Below are 17079 nucleotides of genomic sequence, written 5' to 3' on the forward strand. Positions count from 1 at the left end.
CATTTTCCTTCATTGTTCAGTCCACCAAGGGTACTCCATCTGTCCCTCTGGGGCTTCTGCTCTCCAGGCATGTTCCCCAGTGGTAAAGCAGATCCCCAGCACAGCTTTTACATGAAAACATCATCACACAAGCTGAGGATGTGCAACTACTCCATTTAGAGATAGCCTTCTACTATTTGGAATAATCAGATATTTTATTCAGATGTATGAATGTCACTGTGATACACATAACAAAATAAGTGACATCTGCACTTCACTTTTTATGTTTGCAGTAAACCTTTTTTTGTTTGAATAATTTCTAACTGTGGATGCATATAACTTAGATACTCAATAAAAAAATTAAGAGACCACTTGGAAACTCTCAGCCTACATTACATGTTTAATTAAAATAAGATTTTTGGTGAGATCTGATGATATTTCGTATAAATGAAGAAAATGACAATTGGTCAAAATCGCAAAATATATATTTTTAGAGAAAACTTTGCCAATGTTTTACTTTTAATTTCAGAAGAGGATAAAAAAATTTGAATTTAGGGGGATAAATCAGATTTTCAATTATAACTAATGAAAACATTCATTATTCTGTTATTTTTTGCTAAATAAATAAATAATAATTAGAAATCAATTATAAATGTAAAAATGTGATAACAAATGTTATTAAACCTTTAACTAAGCACTTTACTATTAAACCCAAATAAACTAAAAACTTTTGAGTGGTCTCTTCATTTTTTCTTTAGCCGTATGTACATTGTATAGTTCCTATTTGTGTATGACTTGCCATCAGAAGCACTAAAAGGTACAAAACCCCCCACCACAATGTGGATCATAGCAGGGACTCTTGAACTCTTGCACTTAGTATTTATTTTTCACCCCGGCTGCACAATCCTTCATTACAAGTCAAACCAACTTCTATACATGCGCAGATGTGGCTCACATGAGCAAATATACATTTGCACACATATAAAGTCCTGATTGGCCTCCTCGCCAAAACAATACCGCTTTCATATCCCAGTTCTTTAAAAGCACTCGGGGGTAATTGTGTTTTGTCTTCGTTCTTGTGTGGCAGATTGTAGAGCAGCGCCTAATGACACACCGAGAGGATTGTGAAATTAGCCTCATTGTTGCTCTTAAATACCGAAATCAACTTCTCGTATTCAGCAATAACAGAATCCGAGCACTCTTTACTCTCAGGCCTGAGCAGCCGGGTTTGATTTGACTGGCTTGAGAGGGAAACGTATGCCACTCTCTGCGGTTATCATTAGCTGGGCAGGCCCTGTTTAGCTGTGTGTATTTCTGATTGGAGGGGACACGTTTTTCCCTCGTTGTAATAATGATAAGGAGAGGGGAGTCAGGTGTGTGGAAATCTCTTCGCTCTTAATTGCACTTGCTGTCCGGCAGGCAAGCAGACTGGAGAAATGATGGTGTACATTAGAATGAGTTGATTCTCGGATTACTTGCATTATATGCACAGGGAATTGTGTCTGGATTTTTAATATTATACCAATATTTTCAGTCCAGGATGACTGACCCGTCCTTCTTAATTGTTGATGTTGTTACCCTGACTTGTTTTTGCCAAAACACATCTCTACAAATATGCAGTTTTCAGCTGAAGTAGCAGTAAAACACCAATAAAAATAATTCCTTGGTATCACTTTATTTTGATGGTCCCTTTTGCACAATTTGTTTCCTATGAGTTCCATTGCAACTACATACCAAGTAATTTTCATTAGAGTATTAGTTGATTGTCTGCTTAATATCTACTGATACTGCTCCATCAACAGACATCCTGACTGTAAGAAACGTTGCAAGTACTCGTTAGCTTACACTAGCCCTAACCTTAATCCTACGGTCTACTAGTCCTCTAATGAGAATTAGTTGGCGTGTTGTTGCAATGTAACTTAAAATCAAGAAAATGTGTTAAAGGGACCATCAAAATAATGTCATGCCAATTCATAACAGTTTTATGGGCCTATGGTTGATGAATTAAAACTTAATCTAATTGCAAACAGTTAATTGCACAATACTGTTATCACCTCAAAACACTTTACCATTGCGCATGACTTTTACATTTGCATCTAGACATATGCCGATATTTGATATTTGATTATGTCGTGATAATGATGAACTTGCACAGTATTGATATCATGGACACTTCAAAATATTGTGAATTTTTTTTTATCATTGAAACTTTTAAAGTGCCTTTTTGGATCATTCAGATTGCTATATTTACAGTGATGTTCATCACATTACAGCAATGCTTGAAGACTTGATAGGTGGTTTATTATTTTTTTTTAAACAAAATCAATTTTACATGTTAATTTATTCCATGACATTAAACTTAATTTAAATAATTTTTACCTATAGTACTTTATTATCCTGTTGCAATTTCTATTTGTTTATAGCATTTTTTCTCTGAACATACAATATGTTTTTTGTTATTATACCTGTTAAAGTAATCTTTTTGGCAGCTTAGGTCAATATCATGATAATACAGATAATTTGATAACGCTAGAGACCTATCTGCATCACATTTCTCTGTGTGTTATTTCATATGGTAAACATGCTCAGTAGCTCAACTGGTACATGCTTGCATTTGTGATGTGGTGCATTTAGCTTCAATTCAAAAGCTCAAAACATGTAATCTTTGATCTGAAAATTCATAATGCTGCACATTCTTTTGCAATATTGATTATGTTTGGGTTAAGGTGTAGTGTAGGTGGTTTGTTGTTTTTAGTGATCTTTTAGTGAAAACGATTCATTTATTTAACCAATCATGAATTGTAGCTGTTAAGCTGGCTTAATTTTTTATAATTATGCACATAGTTAAATTACTTTTAACTCTTAATTTTAAGCCAGCAGGTTTTCTTTGTGAAGTTGTCTAATTGGTATAAAACCATTGGGTTTACTCACTTAAAAAAGTAAAAGTCAATTAATCACTTTTTTTATTTTGGGCATTTGATTTGTGAACTTCTGTTACAAATTCATGAACCAGTGTAATAAAATGTTGACAGTCATGTATTTCTGATTCTGAGGAACATGCATTTTAGCGCTACTCACTATGAAACTACTTTGAAATGTGCAAAGATATCACCACATGCACATATTTTTTTTCCTGAGCAAGACATTTTTACACCTTTTCTTCAAAAATGTCACAGATTTTCAGACAAATGTATTTTTCTTAACTCCAGGCATGCATAAATAATAGTTTCCGTGTCATTAGTGAAAGTTTGCAACTTGAAATGTGACCCAGTTGCTCATCCTCTTGCTGAAAAGGAAGAAAAGGCTTCATTCTCTTGCTTCTTATCAGGGCTCTCGATGGCAAAAGTTAATAAATGTGAAAGTCAGATTTTTGCTGGCCTGTCCAGGTTAATTACTGACATGCTTCTGCCCAGGAGCACTAGCTCCAGTTATCACAGTATCTCTTTTAAGTGCCTCTTTTTTTTCCCCCCTTCACTTTCCTCCATCTATTTGGAAAGCACAGTTAATGGGCGCATTACATCTCATTGTTTAGATATTAGTGTGTGCTCTTTTGGCTAGGCGGAGAGAAATGCATAATGTTTGGGTTTGGAGGACACACAGAGTGAGGAGTGTTTCGAAGGCTTTTGCAGGATTTTTATGGCACTTCCTCTGTCCAGCTTTGTCTGTGAACAAGTGTTGGTCAAACAGGCCTTTGTTTGTGGCCAGTCACTCGGCACACCACAAAGAGTCTGGAACTGGACAAAGAGCTGTGTGTGTGAGAGCGGTGCTAGGCTGACCAAGCCAGACTGCTTGGAGGAATACTGATACAATTCAGAGATGCACATGACCTGAACACAGACGCACATTAGAAACTTCAGTTTTGTCATATGAAGCAAACACTTTCCTTTTAAATTATTGGTTTTGATTTTAATCAAGTTAATACACTTGCTTAAATAATGTTCGCTTTTTGAAATACGATGAGCTGAAGTTCTCAGATAAACTGCTTTAATATTGTTTGTTGTTATGTGTGTGTGTTTGTGTGTATTTTTAAGAATGATTTTTGTGACAGCACGATATTAAAGTATCAAAGGCAAAAATAAATACAAAGTAGGGCTGCACAATATTGGGAAAAATGGACATTACAATACAGAATTATTAGCCCCCCATGAATTATTATATTATATATATAAATGTTTTTTTAAAAATTTAAATCTGCTTTTATTCTAGCCGAAATAAAACAAATAAGACTTTCTCCAGAAAAAAAAAAAAAAATTATCATACATACTGTTAAAATTTCCGTGCTCTGTTAAACATCATTTGGGATATATTTAAAATAGAACAAAAAATCAAAGGGTGCTAATTCAATAATAATTCAACTGTAGGTTGCGATCTGAAATATGCTTAATTAACACTAAATAGATTGAATAACACTTGTGAATAATTTATTATTTTAGAATGATTAGGGTGATTTTATAGAGGAGGGTATCTGCATAAATGATTAACATTAGCTTTAATGCACTTTTTTTATTTGATGTTCGACGTAATCTCAACGCAAACATCAAAAAGGGAGGGGCATACAGTAGCTCTGCCCCTTTAAAAACAATCAAAATTGAATTTTTATCAAAGCTCTAAATTATTCAAATTAACTTTGAAGACAGGAAAAATTGCTTTATAGTATATTTTTCTGGTAAGTCTTAATAGCCGTTGGACACAATTATTTAAAAATATAATGTAAAATGACACTTGGTAGTCTTCACTGGAAAAATGTATGTTTGTTAAAACTACAAATGCAATTTGTATCTAGTGCCTAAGTGCTTTAAACTCACTTGATGTGTTTAACAGAAAAAAGAGCAATTATTAATCTTTAAATGGTTAACTTTTTCTATTAATCTACAAGCTCCTGGTCAGCAATATAGGCCATACTTGACACTAGCTATACTAGCTCCAAAAATGTAAAATAAAATGATGTGCAAAACTGGAATATTGCATAAAAGACGTGCAAATTAAGCAGCGTTTACATCCAACGAATTAAAGAGAACAAAATCGTCACTTCCTGATGAACTGCTGCCAAATATCAACAGTAATAACTGAATTTTCTGAGGTAGGAGAAGCTGCGTCAATCTTTTCTTTATTTAATAAATGACTTTAGCCTCAGAAGATGATGCTGACATGCAATGAACACCTGGTGGCATTTGAAGCCATGAGACGCAGAGCACAGGCGCTTTTGACAGTTCTGGAGGTAATTAATAATATAATAACTCTAATACTGAAATGATTACGGCGTTTAGGAATGACCAAAACTACATGTCAGATGTTTTACAGTGTGCTCAGCTGGCTGGTTTGTCCATTCGCACACATTTTTATCATCACACGATCTCTTATAACAAAATCACATAACCTTTTCAATGCGTATACGGGAATTTGTTCAGTAAAAGTTTTTCCATCGTAGTTTAAGCATAAGCAACTTTTCTTATCGAATAAAAAGTTTATCCTACTAATTTTTGCGCATACATTTTCAAAATTGATGCGCATCTTGGCATTTTTCTATCAATCAATTTTTTTTTATTTTATTTTTTTTATGCACATATCTAAAACATGCATAAAAATAGGTGAATGGAAACGTAGCTACGGAGATCCTGCGATATGACTGTTGCCAAGGCGCATATTTCGATATTGATGCTGAACTGATATATTTTGCAGCCCTAATACAGAGCAGCTATTTTAAATTACAGTATTATTTAACTATTTTACCCTATTTTTGAAAAGATAATTGGTAAGAGCCGTCTTTCAAAAGCAAATCTGATCCTAAATTTTGGTGTAGATTTTTATACATCTGAACACAATATCTTGATTTGAAAAGTTTGACACTGATTGATTTTTATAATCAATTTTATTTGTCAGCCTTAACAGGATTCACGTGCGTGGTGCTTGATTCCCATTATGAAAATGTAATACAGAAATTGTAATGTCATAATTGTGAGATTTGAGCAGGTGCAGAGGTGAAGGGACACCTCAAACGCAAATATATGCAGAGGCTCTTGAAAGCATAAGCCGCTGATAAAATTCAAAAATGATATTACATGGCATTGTCCTTTCTCCCCCTGCATTCAGTAATCCTGTTACTGCATTGTTGCATTACTTCAATTACCATTATCTCTGAGAGCTGTTGAATCTTAACACAATCGTCAAGGACAAAACAAAAGGAGCTGCAGTCTGGGCTAGTGACAGCAGTGAAGCTGTCGAGATGGAAGGCTGAGAGTACAGCTCGCGAAATGCCAGCAACTGTCCAAATGACCTGCGCTTTCGCATGTAGGAGGTTTTGAATCGCTGTACGCAAGAGTGTCCGTATCCGGTGCTTTTGTTTGCTGTGGATGCTGTGTATGTGTGTGAGAGAGAGAGAGTGAGGGGGGTGGTTTTTTAGTGGTGGGAGGAAGAACAATGGATGAATCTGCATGTTGGGGATATTGGGCTGCCCGAGCTGTTTTAATCTGGCATTCATCTTAGTCTGCCAGCGCCATCGATCCAGACGGCACACATAGAAATGCACCCCGGTCTCTTAACAAAGCCAACAGTAGACATTACTCCAAATACACACACACACACTTTCCATCTATACGTGTCAGTCATCCACGTGTGTCAGTCAAGATAAATCCATCCCTTTCAATGCGCTTAGCTGTATTTAAGTGTATTTTAATGAAATTGCGATGACAATTTCTCATTTGTAAATGCACTTGTGTAACTAACACAATGCCTTTCGAGTGTCAGCAAACAGGTTACGTGTGTGCGAGTGCAATAAAATCCAGCTGACCTGTCCGCCAGCCGGATTTTGACCCAGATGAGCTGTCTGAAATTTGCACAAGTCACACTTTTTGGTTATTTTTGCACTGTAAAGTTATCTGTTTGGTGTGCTACACTTTTCCTGCGCGAGATGCAAGACTCAGCAAGGGGGGAATGGGGAACTCGCAACATATTTCCTTCCTCCGTGTCTCCGGTTTCACCATGGGCACCAGTCACTCTCTGCCAAGCCATCACCGCTCTGTAATACAGCCTTACTTTTTTGTCAAGATCATTTAGTGTGGCTTTATCTAACTGCAGTTTAATGCGTGCGCGCGTGTGTGTGTGTGTATGTGTGCCGATTTAGCTGGATTAGTCGGTCCTGTGAGGATGTGGTTGGCAGTTTGGGGAAGGAGGGGGGGGGGGTGTTCTTGTTTTCCCGTGGCTCTGTGCTGTAACATTGCTCTGACATTTCCCTGTGTAAAAACTGCCAGCAATGCACTGAGTGCTCGCATCCGTCTGTAAGGAGCCGTGCCGCTGCCAGCTCCTGCAGACCAGTCCAACAACTGTCACCGGCATTCTCTGCCTCAAACGTAGCGGCTTGCCAGCTTGTCCGGACTGACCCGCTTTTGCTGCAAATTGGAGAGCTTTCTAATTAACTGAGGAATCGGTGAAAATTAGAACAAGTCTGACTTTTTTTCTGAGTGTCAAGGTACAGATTAGCATCACATTGCGGTGAGAGTAGTCGTCTACATTAAACAGCTGTGAACCCACGAGTCCCTTTTACCTCTCATCCAACGTCTCCAATGCAGAGCTCTCCGGTTCTTCTCTCAAAAAGACAGTCAATGACACAAAGAATACTCTTTCAAGTCTCTTGAGAAAATTAAAATTAGACCGAAAGGAGGGGGAGGCTAATTTCTTTGGCAGGCTGCTGCTTTTAATTCCACCCAGTAAAATCTTCAGAGTCTAATAGCAGATTATTGGAGCACCTGTCGGTGGCTCGCCGACTCCCGTCATCCGAACAGATTGTGACAGTTTTGTCAGAAGAAGAACCTGGCTGTGAGCGTGCCAAGCACGATGTCCGCATGGCACTCGCCGGTTGCCTGCGCAAGGCACGCCAGTCAATAATACCGCCGCCTGCGTGAAGCTATCAATTATTGCTGCAATTATTTGTCTAGTTGGATATTCAAAATGTCATGTGAAAAAGATGATTACATATTCCGCCGAGTGTTGCCATGTGTAATGAAATGAAGCGGGCCCTTGTTAAACATGGAGATGCGCTAACCTGTCCTTCAGAAGATCCCTGTGGCTGGTGAGGAGCCAATGGACCCTCAAAATCTATTTAAGTATCGAAGGCCTCCGTTTTGAAAGCGAAATTAGGTGTTGTGTTCGAGGCAAATTAAAACTCTCTCGCAACCTCCACAACAACAGATAGCCATTAGAGTTGTAGCTGTGTGACAGGAGTGAAAAAATACCCTTTGCATGATAATACAAAAATGTATACTAGGTTAAACCCTCTGCAGGTGGCAGCAATTAAATGTAATTTCTGCAGATTGTAATGATCCATAATTTAGCTGGCCTTTGCATCAACCCCCCTGATATAAAGTAGTGTGCAGTCTTGATTTGGTGCAGCGCTTTCAGCTGTTGGTCATGAGTGAGATTGTCAGGAGGTGTTGTGGGTGGCAGGGCCAGAGAGCAGCAGTGTGCTGTTATTTTTCTCTCTGTTCACACCAAGCCTTACCTACTTTACTGCCCATCTCTCTCAGCTGAAAGCTGGCGTGTGACAGCGCCACCGTTGCTTTCTTGCTTTAGGACCTAGATATATTTTTAAACGTTTGTCAGATTGCAGATACAGTCTGTCTTATTTATTTAAATGTGTGATCTGTGCTACATTTAATGATTGATTTCTCCAAACACTATGGATTTGTTTGTGTGATATTTGATATATGTTTTTACTTAAGTGGAACTGAGCCATACAAGGATTCAAATGAACAAAGTTTGTGAACTACTAGTATACAGTGCGCATATATTTTGGTGAGTTTTAACAAAACAGGTTTATTAAACGGATATATTTATCAAAAAAATATTTTAGTCACCAAACATCTTTAAAAACTAAAAGATAATACAATTAAATTCATGTAAAATATTGGGGGAAAAATACAAACTCCAAAATTTCAACGTAATTTTTATATAGTTTTTGTTTTTCTTGAATTTTGATCTTTTTAAAAATATTTTTCTCTAACATCAATTTGGGTGTACTAATTTTGGACCGTTATCATAAGTGATTTTGTTAGATAAGCTCCAGATCTGGCTTCACTGACTATTCTAATGTATGTGCACAAATATAATATTGTAAAGCTTCCTATTAAAAAAATATTAACTTAAATGAGAGATTCTGAAGGGGTGTACTCGTATATGCTGAGCACTGTACATACGTTGCCATGTTTTATATTATTTTGAGCACTGCTTGTATAATGGTTGCTCTTAAACATGAGCATGTGTTTATCTCACACCCTGATGGGCATGGTGTGTTTTTTGTTGTTTACCATGTTAATGAAGTACCAAGCAAGACATTAAATGATGACCGGACAAAAGGGTGCACCGATGTCCGGAGGTGGCTGTCTGCCCGCCACGGTGCCTTCCAGAACCACCCCCCATTTGTGTGCATTAACAGGATTATCTGAGAAAACCCACAGTGGCTCTGGCCTGCCTTTCCTCCTCTGAGCAGCAGAAAGGCCTTGCCTCGTTACATGCTTTGCTGGCTATTGAAGACTTCAGAGAAAGCCCCTCTGAGGAAAACAAACGAGATGAAAGAGTGCACGCTGCCTGTTCGGCTCCGTTCAGCACCTCTTTCAGCCTTTCTTCCCGCCATCTCTCCATTTTTTTTGCGTTTTCCCCTCTCCCCTTCTTTCTCTTGGGATGGTTGTAAACAGTACATGATAGCAGTTTAGAGACCTCTGGCTTATGGGGGGAGTTAAATCCATCTCCCCTGTCCATTTTCGCTGTTTGTTGTTGTGGTTCTCCTGTGTGGATGATGGCTCTTTTCCTGACCGCTTGACCTTGCATTTTTTGTAAGCGTAGGTAGAAATCTGTACCTTTTGCATGTAACATCGCTTTTAGCGTTGGTAATTTTCAAAGTTCAAACTGTCACTCATTACCTCATGAAAATATCCATTTCATTGCCATTTGTCAGTTAATCGTGTGTTTTTTAACTATAGACGCCCTGAACCTGCTGCTTGTTTACCTGTTGATGGTGCAAATGCCATTTGCAGCACTTTATAACATTTTGTTTTTATTTAGGAATGTATTCAGTGTAATTATCAAAAATGGCTCTGTAGCTTTTGACAGCCTTCCATCTGGACTAGATAAAACATTTATACTTGAGCATATTCATGAGAGAGGTATTCCTTTTATCCATCCAATATGTTTTGGCGTAATTAAGGCAATTTTATACATGTATAGTAGAAATAAATGCAATTTAAAATGTAAAAAAAGAAAGGTAATGTATGTGTCTGTGTGTATTTGTCCACACCAACCTGATTTCACCAAGTAGGACATGTTCCTAGATTAACATTTTGCTGATCCTGGACCAACATTCCAATAAGCCAATCAAAATTAAGAGATATGCTTACATTTATGTTAAGTTTAGGATTTTGATTTTGGGAGTAATTTACATGTTATGGTTTAGGGGTAGGGAATAGTTATGGATTACATTTTCGAACAAAAAATATGTTTCAGGATCAACATAGATACAGAATCACGTCATACTTGGCAAAATCATGATGTGCATGTGTCCACTAGTTGTCTTTTCTCTACATTTAGAACACACTGTATCAGTTCCTCCAGCGTGCAGTGGCATACAGATATTTAATAAATAGATAACTTAGCATTAGGTGTCAGCGTATTTAATGTTGAAAGGCTAGCCTCCTTTATATTTAATCTGCTAAATGAGGCAGTGGAGGAGTCAGATACATTAAATGAGATTACAAATGCAATGGGAGGAAAATCACAGGTCATTGTCAAAGCGCACTAAAAGTGAATTGTTTTAAATGTTCTTTTGCTATGACAGTTGTCCACATACATTTCCATTTCAGTTGTATGGGAGAATGTGCATCTTTTTTTTTTTCTTTTTACTGTAACTTTTTCTTTATTTCCATTTTTACTTCATTTTTATGAGCTTGCATTTGAAGAAAAGACAAATTATGAAATGAAATTCTAATTTTAAACAAAGTTTATAATTTTTCATTGTTATTGCAAGCATACTAGTACCTTAAGATACCTGAAGTTTGCCATACGTAACCCTTAACACATCCTAACAATATGTGCTTCCTCTGCTGCCCCTTTACAGGATCTATTATTGTAGTCCTTCCAAATTTTGTTTTTGTGGTATGCTTCCTGCCTCATCTGTTTTGGTACATGGATGAAAGTGTTCAGCTTGAGCAAGCAGTATTGTTTGCTTTTACAGTCCTGCTGACAACTGTTACAAGACCCAAAGCAGGAGTGTATCACCTCATGCAAAGACCTGAGCTAAACCCCAACACAGCCTTTCTCTGCTGGAATACTAGTGCATTGTCTGGTCTTATGTTGTAAAAAGCTTTGCTCCGCTGGGTTCTGGCCTACAGTCCTGTTTGGGAGCATGTTTATAATAAGAACAGTGTTTACTGCTGTGTGATACTTACTTTAGCCTGCTGAGGGGCTAAAGCCGATGAGAGACTGTTGGAATAGGGGGCAGCACAGGTCTGGGATCTAAGCGGGTGATAAGGGAAGTTCATAAATGATTAAAGCTCAGATGTGTAGCATTGAGGGAACAGCTGAAAAATGAAAGGTGTGTAAACAATCACAGTGCAGATCTGTTATCTTAATGGTTTTCCTCTAAATGAGTTGTATTTCCTGTCTTTTGCACTGTTAGAGAGTTAACGTTTACTTTATTTATGTGTTTTGCAGGTAAAGATGAGCCCAGCAGCTACACTTGCACAACCTGTAAGCAGCCGTTCAGCAGTGCTTGGTTTCTCCTGCAACATGCCCAGAACACTCATGGCTTCCGAATCTACCTTGAGAGTGAACGTGGAAGTCCGCTCACACCCCGAGTGGGAGCTCCTTCGGGAATGGGCGCGGATTGCTCCTCTCAGCCTCCTTTGCATGGCATCCATCTCCCGGAGGGAAGCCCGTTCAACCTTCTACGAATACCGAACTCTGGACGAGATGGGCCCCCTCTCCGAGAAGGGCGGTTTCCTCCTACGCCGCCTCTTTTTAGCCCTCCACCTCGTCACCACTTGGACCCTCATCGCATGGAGCACCTGAGCCCGGAGGAGCTGGCTTTGGCCACCCACCACCCGAGTGCCTTCGACAGGGTGCTACGCCTCAACCCCATACCCATGGATCCCCCAGCTATGGACTTCTCTCGTAGGTTGAGAGAGCTTGCTGGTAACACCTCAGGGTCAACTCCTCCTCTTTCACCTAATCGGCCCAGCCCTATGCAACGGCTACTACAACCATTCCAGTCAGGAACCAAGCCGCCCTTTCTCTCCACCCCTCCCCTACCTTCCATGCAGTCTCCCTCTGGCTCCCAGTCTACCCCGACCCCTCTCAACCAACAGTCCAACACGCCCTTGAAGACCAAGTCTTGTGAATTCTGTGGGAAGACCTTCAAGTTCCAGAGTAATTTAATAGTGCATCGACGCAGTCACACGGGTGAGAAACCATACAAGTGCCATCTGTGCGACCATGCCTGTACACAGGCCAGCAAGTTGAAAAGGCACATGAAGACACACATGAACAAGTCATCGCCCACAACGGTCAAATCCGATGATGGCTTGTCCACAGCTAGCTCCCCTGAACCAGGAACCAGCGACTTGGTGGGTAGTGCCAGTAATGCCCTCAAGTCTGTGGTAGCCAAATTCAAGAGTGAAAATGACCGCATGATTCCAGAAAATGGAGAGGAGGAGGAGGAAGAGGAAGAAGAGGAGGAGGAGGAAGAAGAAGAGGAAGAGGAAGAAGAGGAAGGAGAAGAGGAGGAACTGGAAAGGGAAAGGGAGAGAGAGAGGGAGAGGGAAAGGGAGAGGGACAGAGATGGAGGGAGAAACAACTACCACTTCAGTCTCAACCTTCAAGCTGCACGACACCACGAGAACAACGGTGGGCGTCTGGGTGAGGATGGGATCCCGCGCTCACTGCCTGAGGTTATGCAGGGCATGGGCCTGGCTGCCAGCATGCAGCACTACAGTGAGGCATTTCACCAACACAAGCGGGGAGCCCTAAACTCCGACAATGATGCACATAGGGACATGTGTGATGAGGATTCGGCTCTAGAATCAGACAGAGTGGACGAGGGTTGCGGTTCAGCTATCAACGGCCGCGGCTCTTCTCCAAGCGAATCTGCCTCTGTAGGCTTGTCCAAGAAGCTCCTGCTTGGTAGTCCCAGTTCACTTAGCCCTTTCTCCAAACGAATCAAGCTGGAGAAGGACTTTGACCTCTCCACCCCTACAATCCCCAACACTGAGAATGTTTATTCCCAGTGGTTGGCTGGTTATGCTGCTTCTAGGCAGCTTAAGGACCCCTTTCTGAATTTTGGGGATTCCAGACAATCGCCTTTCGCCTCATCTTCAGAGCACTCCTCAGAGAATGGAAGCCTGCGCTTCTCTACGCCACCAGGGGACCTAGACGGCGGGGTCTCGGGCCGCAGTGGGACTGGCAGTGGGGGCAGCACGCCACATCTCGGGGGTCCTGGTCGGCCCAGCTCAAAAGATGGGCGACGTACTGACACCTGCGAGTTCTGTGGCAAAGTATTCAAAAACTGCAGCAATCTGACAGTGCACCGGCGCAGCCACACGGGCGAAAGGCCTTATAAGTGTGAGCTCTGCAATTACGCCTGCGCCCAGAGCAGCAAGCTAACACGGCACATGAAAACGCACGGGCAAGTGGGCAAGGACGTTTACAAATGTGAAATCTGTCAGATGCCTTTTAGTGTGTACAGCACCCTTGAGAAACACATGAAAAAATGGCACAGTGACCGCCCATTGAGCACCGAAATTAAAACTGAGTAGCGGTGGAGTGTGGTGGCTCACTTGCCTATTAACAGCGAATAACACCTTGGCCCACTCCCACCCTCATCCTTGTAGATTTCCCTGTTTCGCTAGTCCAGTGGCGGCTAAGACAACGTGCTTGGCACCACCAGCACACCTTTTTCATTTACCGTTGAATGCATGATCTGTATCGGGGCAATACTATTGCATTGACGCAAACTTGGAGCCTTTCTCTTGTGCAATAATTTACATGTCGTGTACATTTTCTTTTTTTTCTTTCACATTTTGGAAGATTTGACAGCATGCATGATATATTTTGGCTAATTTTAAAAATAAATTGTCCCTGGTTGGTTAGTTGTTTAGTAAATGTGTTGCTGTTTTATCGTTCATTATTTTACAAATGTTTTTCCTTTGCTTTTCTTTTTTTTTTGAGATCTAAGAAAAGAAAAGAAAAACCATGCTGCATACATTCTGTAAAACATATCATGTACAGTTTTGTGTTGTAACATGGAGGACTGCAGGCTATCGCTTAACCCTCTTTGGACGGGCTGGATATCGCACTTAAACTAATCTTTCAAAAAGATGTTCTGTCCACATAGGGTTAAAATAATAATTGGCCCCTATTACAGAATAAAAGTAATGACAGCCTTTGAATTTCTGAATGAAAACAGCATTGAGATTTGAATTTGTACTATCATTTGGTAAAACAAACAAAATAAAAAGAGTGCCTTGGATATCGTAAAATTGCATTGGTTAATCTCATTTGCTGTAATTCTGGAGTCTCAGCTAGACATTACACAAGGATCGATTTGGATCCTCAAAAGGTTCTTGCATCAAGTACCTGACTGCTACAGTCAACTGTGACTTTGGAGAGAAGTAGTAATAATCAAAAAGCAAAGGAAATTTGTAGTTAATCATCATTAGGTACCAATGCAAAACGTATCCTTTCGTTGGGCATAGCACATGCAGTATACGGTGTGAGATTCCGCCTTGTTTACTACTATCTAAAGGTACTGTAATTAGCGGTACTAGTTTTCAATCCACAATCATTTTGGATGAAATGATTTTCTGTGTTTGTTCATCTTCAGTAGCACATTTTGACATTTCTTTGATGACCATTGTTAGTGTGAACACCCGTTGCGAAGGAACACCTAAGGGCATTTGGAGCAAACTAATGTAATGTACACTTGATAATTGGTTATTAAGAAAGCATTGAAATATTTGCAGCTGTCAGTGATGATTAACTATGAATTGCCTACAGGTCTAAGTCAAAATCTTATTTCTTTATTATTGCCTATGTCTGAGCTCCCTAAAAGACTAAATGAACCTGAAAGAGCGAGCGAGCGAGAGAGGGAAAACCATACACGTCACTTTTTTTTCCTTTGTTTTATATGAGTTCCACACATAGTGTGGTACAAGCTGACATTCAAGGAGACTCTATTTTTGTTTTTTCATTGTTGCAAGACATCAGTGATGTTTTTGGTGTTTAGACGGCACCTGCCACTCTGCCCTTTGTTATTTTTTTAAGTAATGCTAATTGGAGGTCTAGTAGTAGAGTATAAATTACGTTTGCTTGCTTGTTGGACAAAGAAGTGCACTGTTAAAGTTTCCCTGTTTACAGGTATTTACGAGAGGGAAAACTTCCTAAAGAATCAAACATGGTGTCATTATTTAATGTAAAAAAGCCAACTCCTCCTCTCACCTCATAAAAGATAAAGCCCAAGTCTGATATAATATTATTGCGTCAAAGCACACAGTGCTTGACAAAGTACGGACAATTGAAACTTGCTGCTTTCACTGCAAGAACTTTTTTTTGTACAAATCTTTTTTTAAGTATGAAAATAAAAAAGACTTTTTTAAAAAGTAACATTTCATTATCTTAGGGGAAACTGTATTTAAGTTGGTTGTTTCTCTTTTGTCTTGGTGGTGTTCAAGACTTGATTACGATATATATAAAATGGGAAAAATCTGTGATTTTTTTTTTCTCTCTTTTCTTTCCTTCCTGCTTTTTCTTTCTTCTTTTTTTCATCTTGGCTCTTCACAGCTCTTCAGGTCAAACTTGCATTGGGGAAAGGTTTAAAATTATATATAAAATATATAATAGAGAAACTTAAATATAGGAAAATGCACATCATGTCAGTTCCTATGCTAAAACACATTTATGGTCTACTTTCTTCTGTATTTCTAGAATGGTATTTGAATTAAATGTTCACCTAGTGTAGGTACTACAGTATTTATATTGAGGCTTGTATTTTTAACTGTTGCTTGTTCTCAAAAGGTATTATTGTACCTTTTTTGGTAGTGGAAAAAAAACAACAAGCTGCCACGGTATATTTTTTTAATTTGGCAGGATAATATAGTGCGAATTATTTGTATGTTTAAAAAAAGAAAACAGAAAAAATCCAATTAAAAAATTTAAGTATGTGGCATTGTACAAAGGAGGCCATTCAATGGTTTCCCCGAGGAGTCTTTTGAGAATGTCCACACTAGCTAAAACAGGTGGTTGTACATATCTTTTTTCTGTTCTTCTTTTTTAAAATCTCCTCTGCTGCCATTCTGTATGCAGTACAGCAAGCTAATGTTGGGTTGTTCTGTAGTGTGCTTCTGTCTTTTCACCTGTCTCACCTGAATACATTCCAGCATCTTGAAAAAAAAGCTAACTTCATATGCAGTAAAATACCAGTAAATAACAAACAAACAACAAAAAAAAAAGGTTCAAATAAATGAGTTCAAATAATCACTGTTTTGCAGGTGTTTTCTTTGTTTTGTTTTTTTCATTGCCAAATATTAAATGGTGCTTTATATCTAGATTGGGACGACTTTCATATGCAAAGCATATTTAAAAATGAAATGGAACTAAAGGAGCAGCCCACTTAAGTTCATACTCTTTTGTAAATGGCAATGCGGAATATTTTGTTATCAGCCTTTTCTATTCCTGTTATGAGAGCTGTTTGTTGTAACTTGAACTTGAACTTTATCTTTTTCAATGGGAGTCACTATTTATTATTGCTTAAATACTCTGTTCAAAACGGAGACATAGAATGGATCATTTTTGTTTGTTTTCATTTTGTTTTACTTTTTTTAAAAAAAAGAAAATGACCAAAGGTCATTGACAGACTTGCTTTTTTGTTGTTTTTGTTTCTGGTCTATGTTAAGTTTTATTGGAGAAACCACTGTCTGTGTTCTCTGGCAGTTGTCTACATTATCCTGTTCACCAACCAATTTTGTCCCTTTATTGAAAACAATTAATAAAAAAATTAAAGCATATATCCGTGTCTGTTGACCAAGATTTCTTTCCACATTTTGAGGACATTTCTCTCTTACA

At 38.9% G+C, this 17079-nt stretch overlaps 2 protein-coding genes across 4 annotated transcripts in view; one reads left to right on the forward strand and one right to left on the reverse strand.

Annotated features, from left to right (window-relative positions):
* bcl11aa (BCL11 transcription factor A a) overlaps nucleotides 1–17021 on the forward strand; it is an 85817-nt gene extending 68796 nt beyond the window's left edge. For 2 of the 3 annotated variants that reach the window (XM_087278532.1, XM_087278533.1), the window contains exon 3: nucleotides 11677–17021. In XM_087278532.1, the coding sequence (XP_087134658.1) occupies nucleotides 11677–13775 (2099 nt within the window). In that variant the 3' untranslated portion in view covers nucleotides 13776–17021. 3 annotated transcript variants of the gene reach the window in all.
* pdlim1 (PDZ and LIM domain 1 (elfin)) overlaps nucleotides 1–17079 on the reverse strand; it is a 579513-nt gene that overhangs the window by 151635 nt on the left and 410799 nt on the right. The window lies entirely within an intron of this gene.

The sequence above is a fragment of the Danio rerio genome, chromosome 13 (genome assembly GCF_052040795.2).
Source record: "Danio rerio strain M-AB ecotype USA chromosome 13, GRCz13ab, whole genome shotgun sequence".
NCBI lineage: Eukaryota > Metazoa > Chordata > Actinopteri > Cypriniformes > Danionidae > Danio > Danio rerio.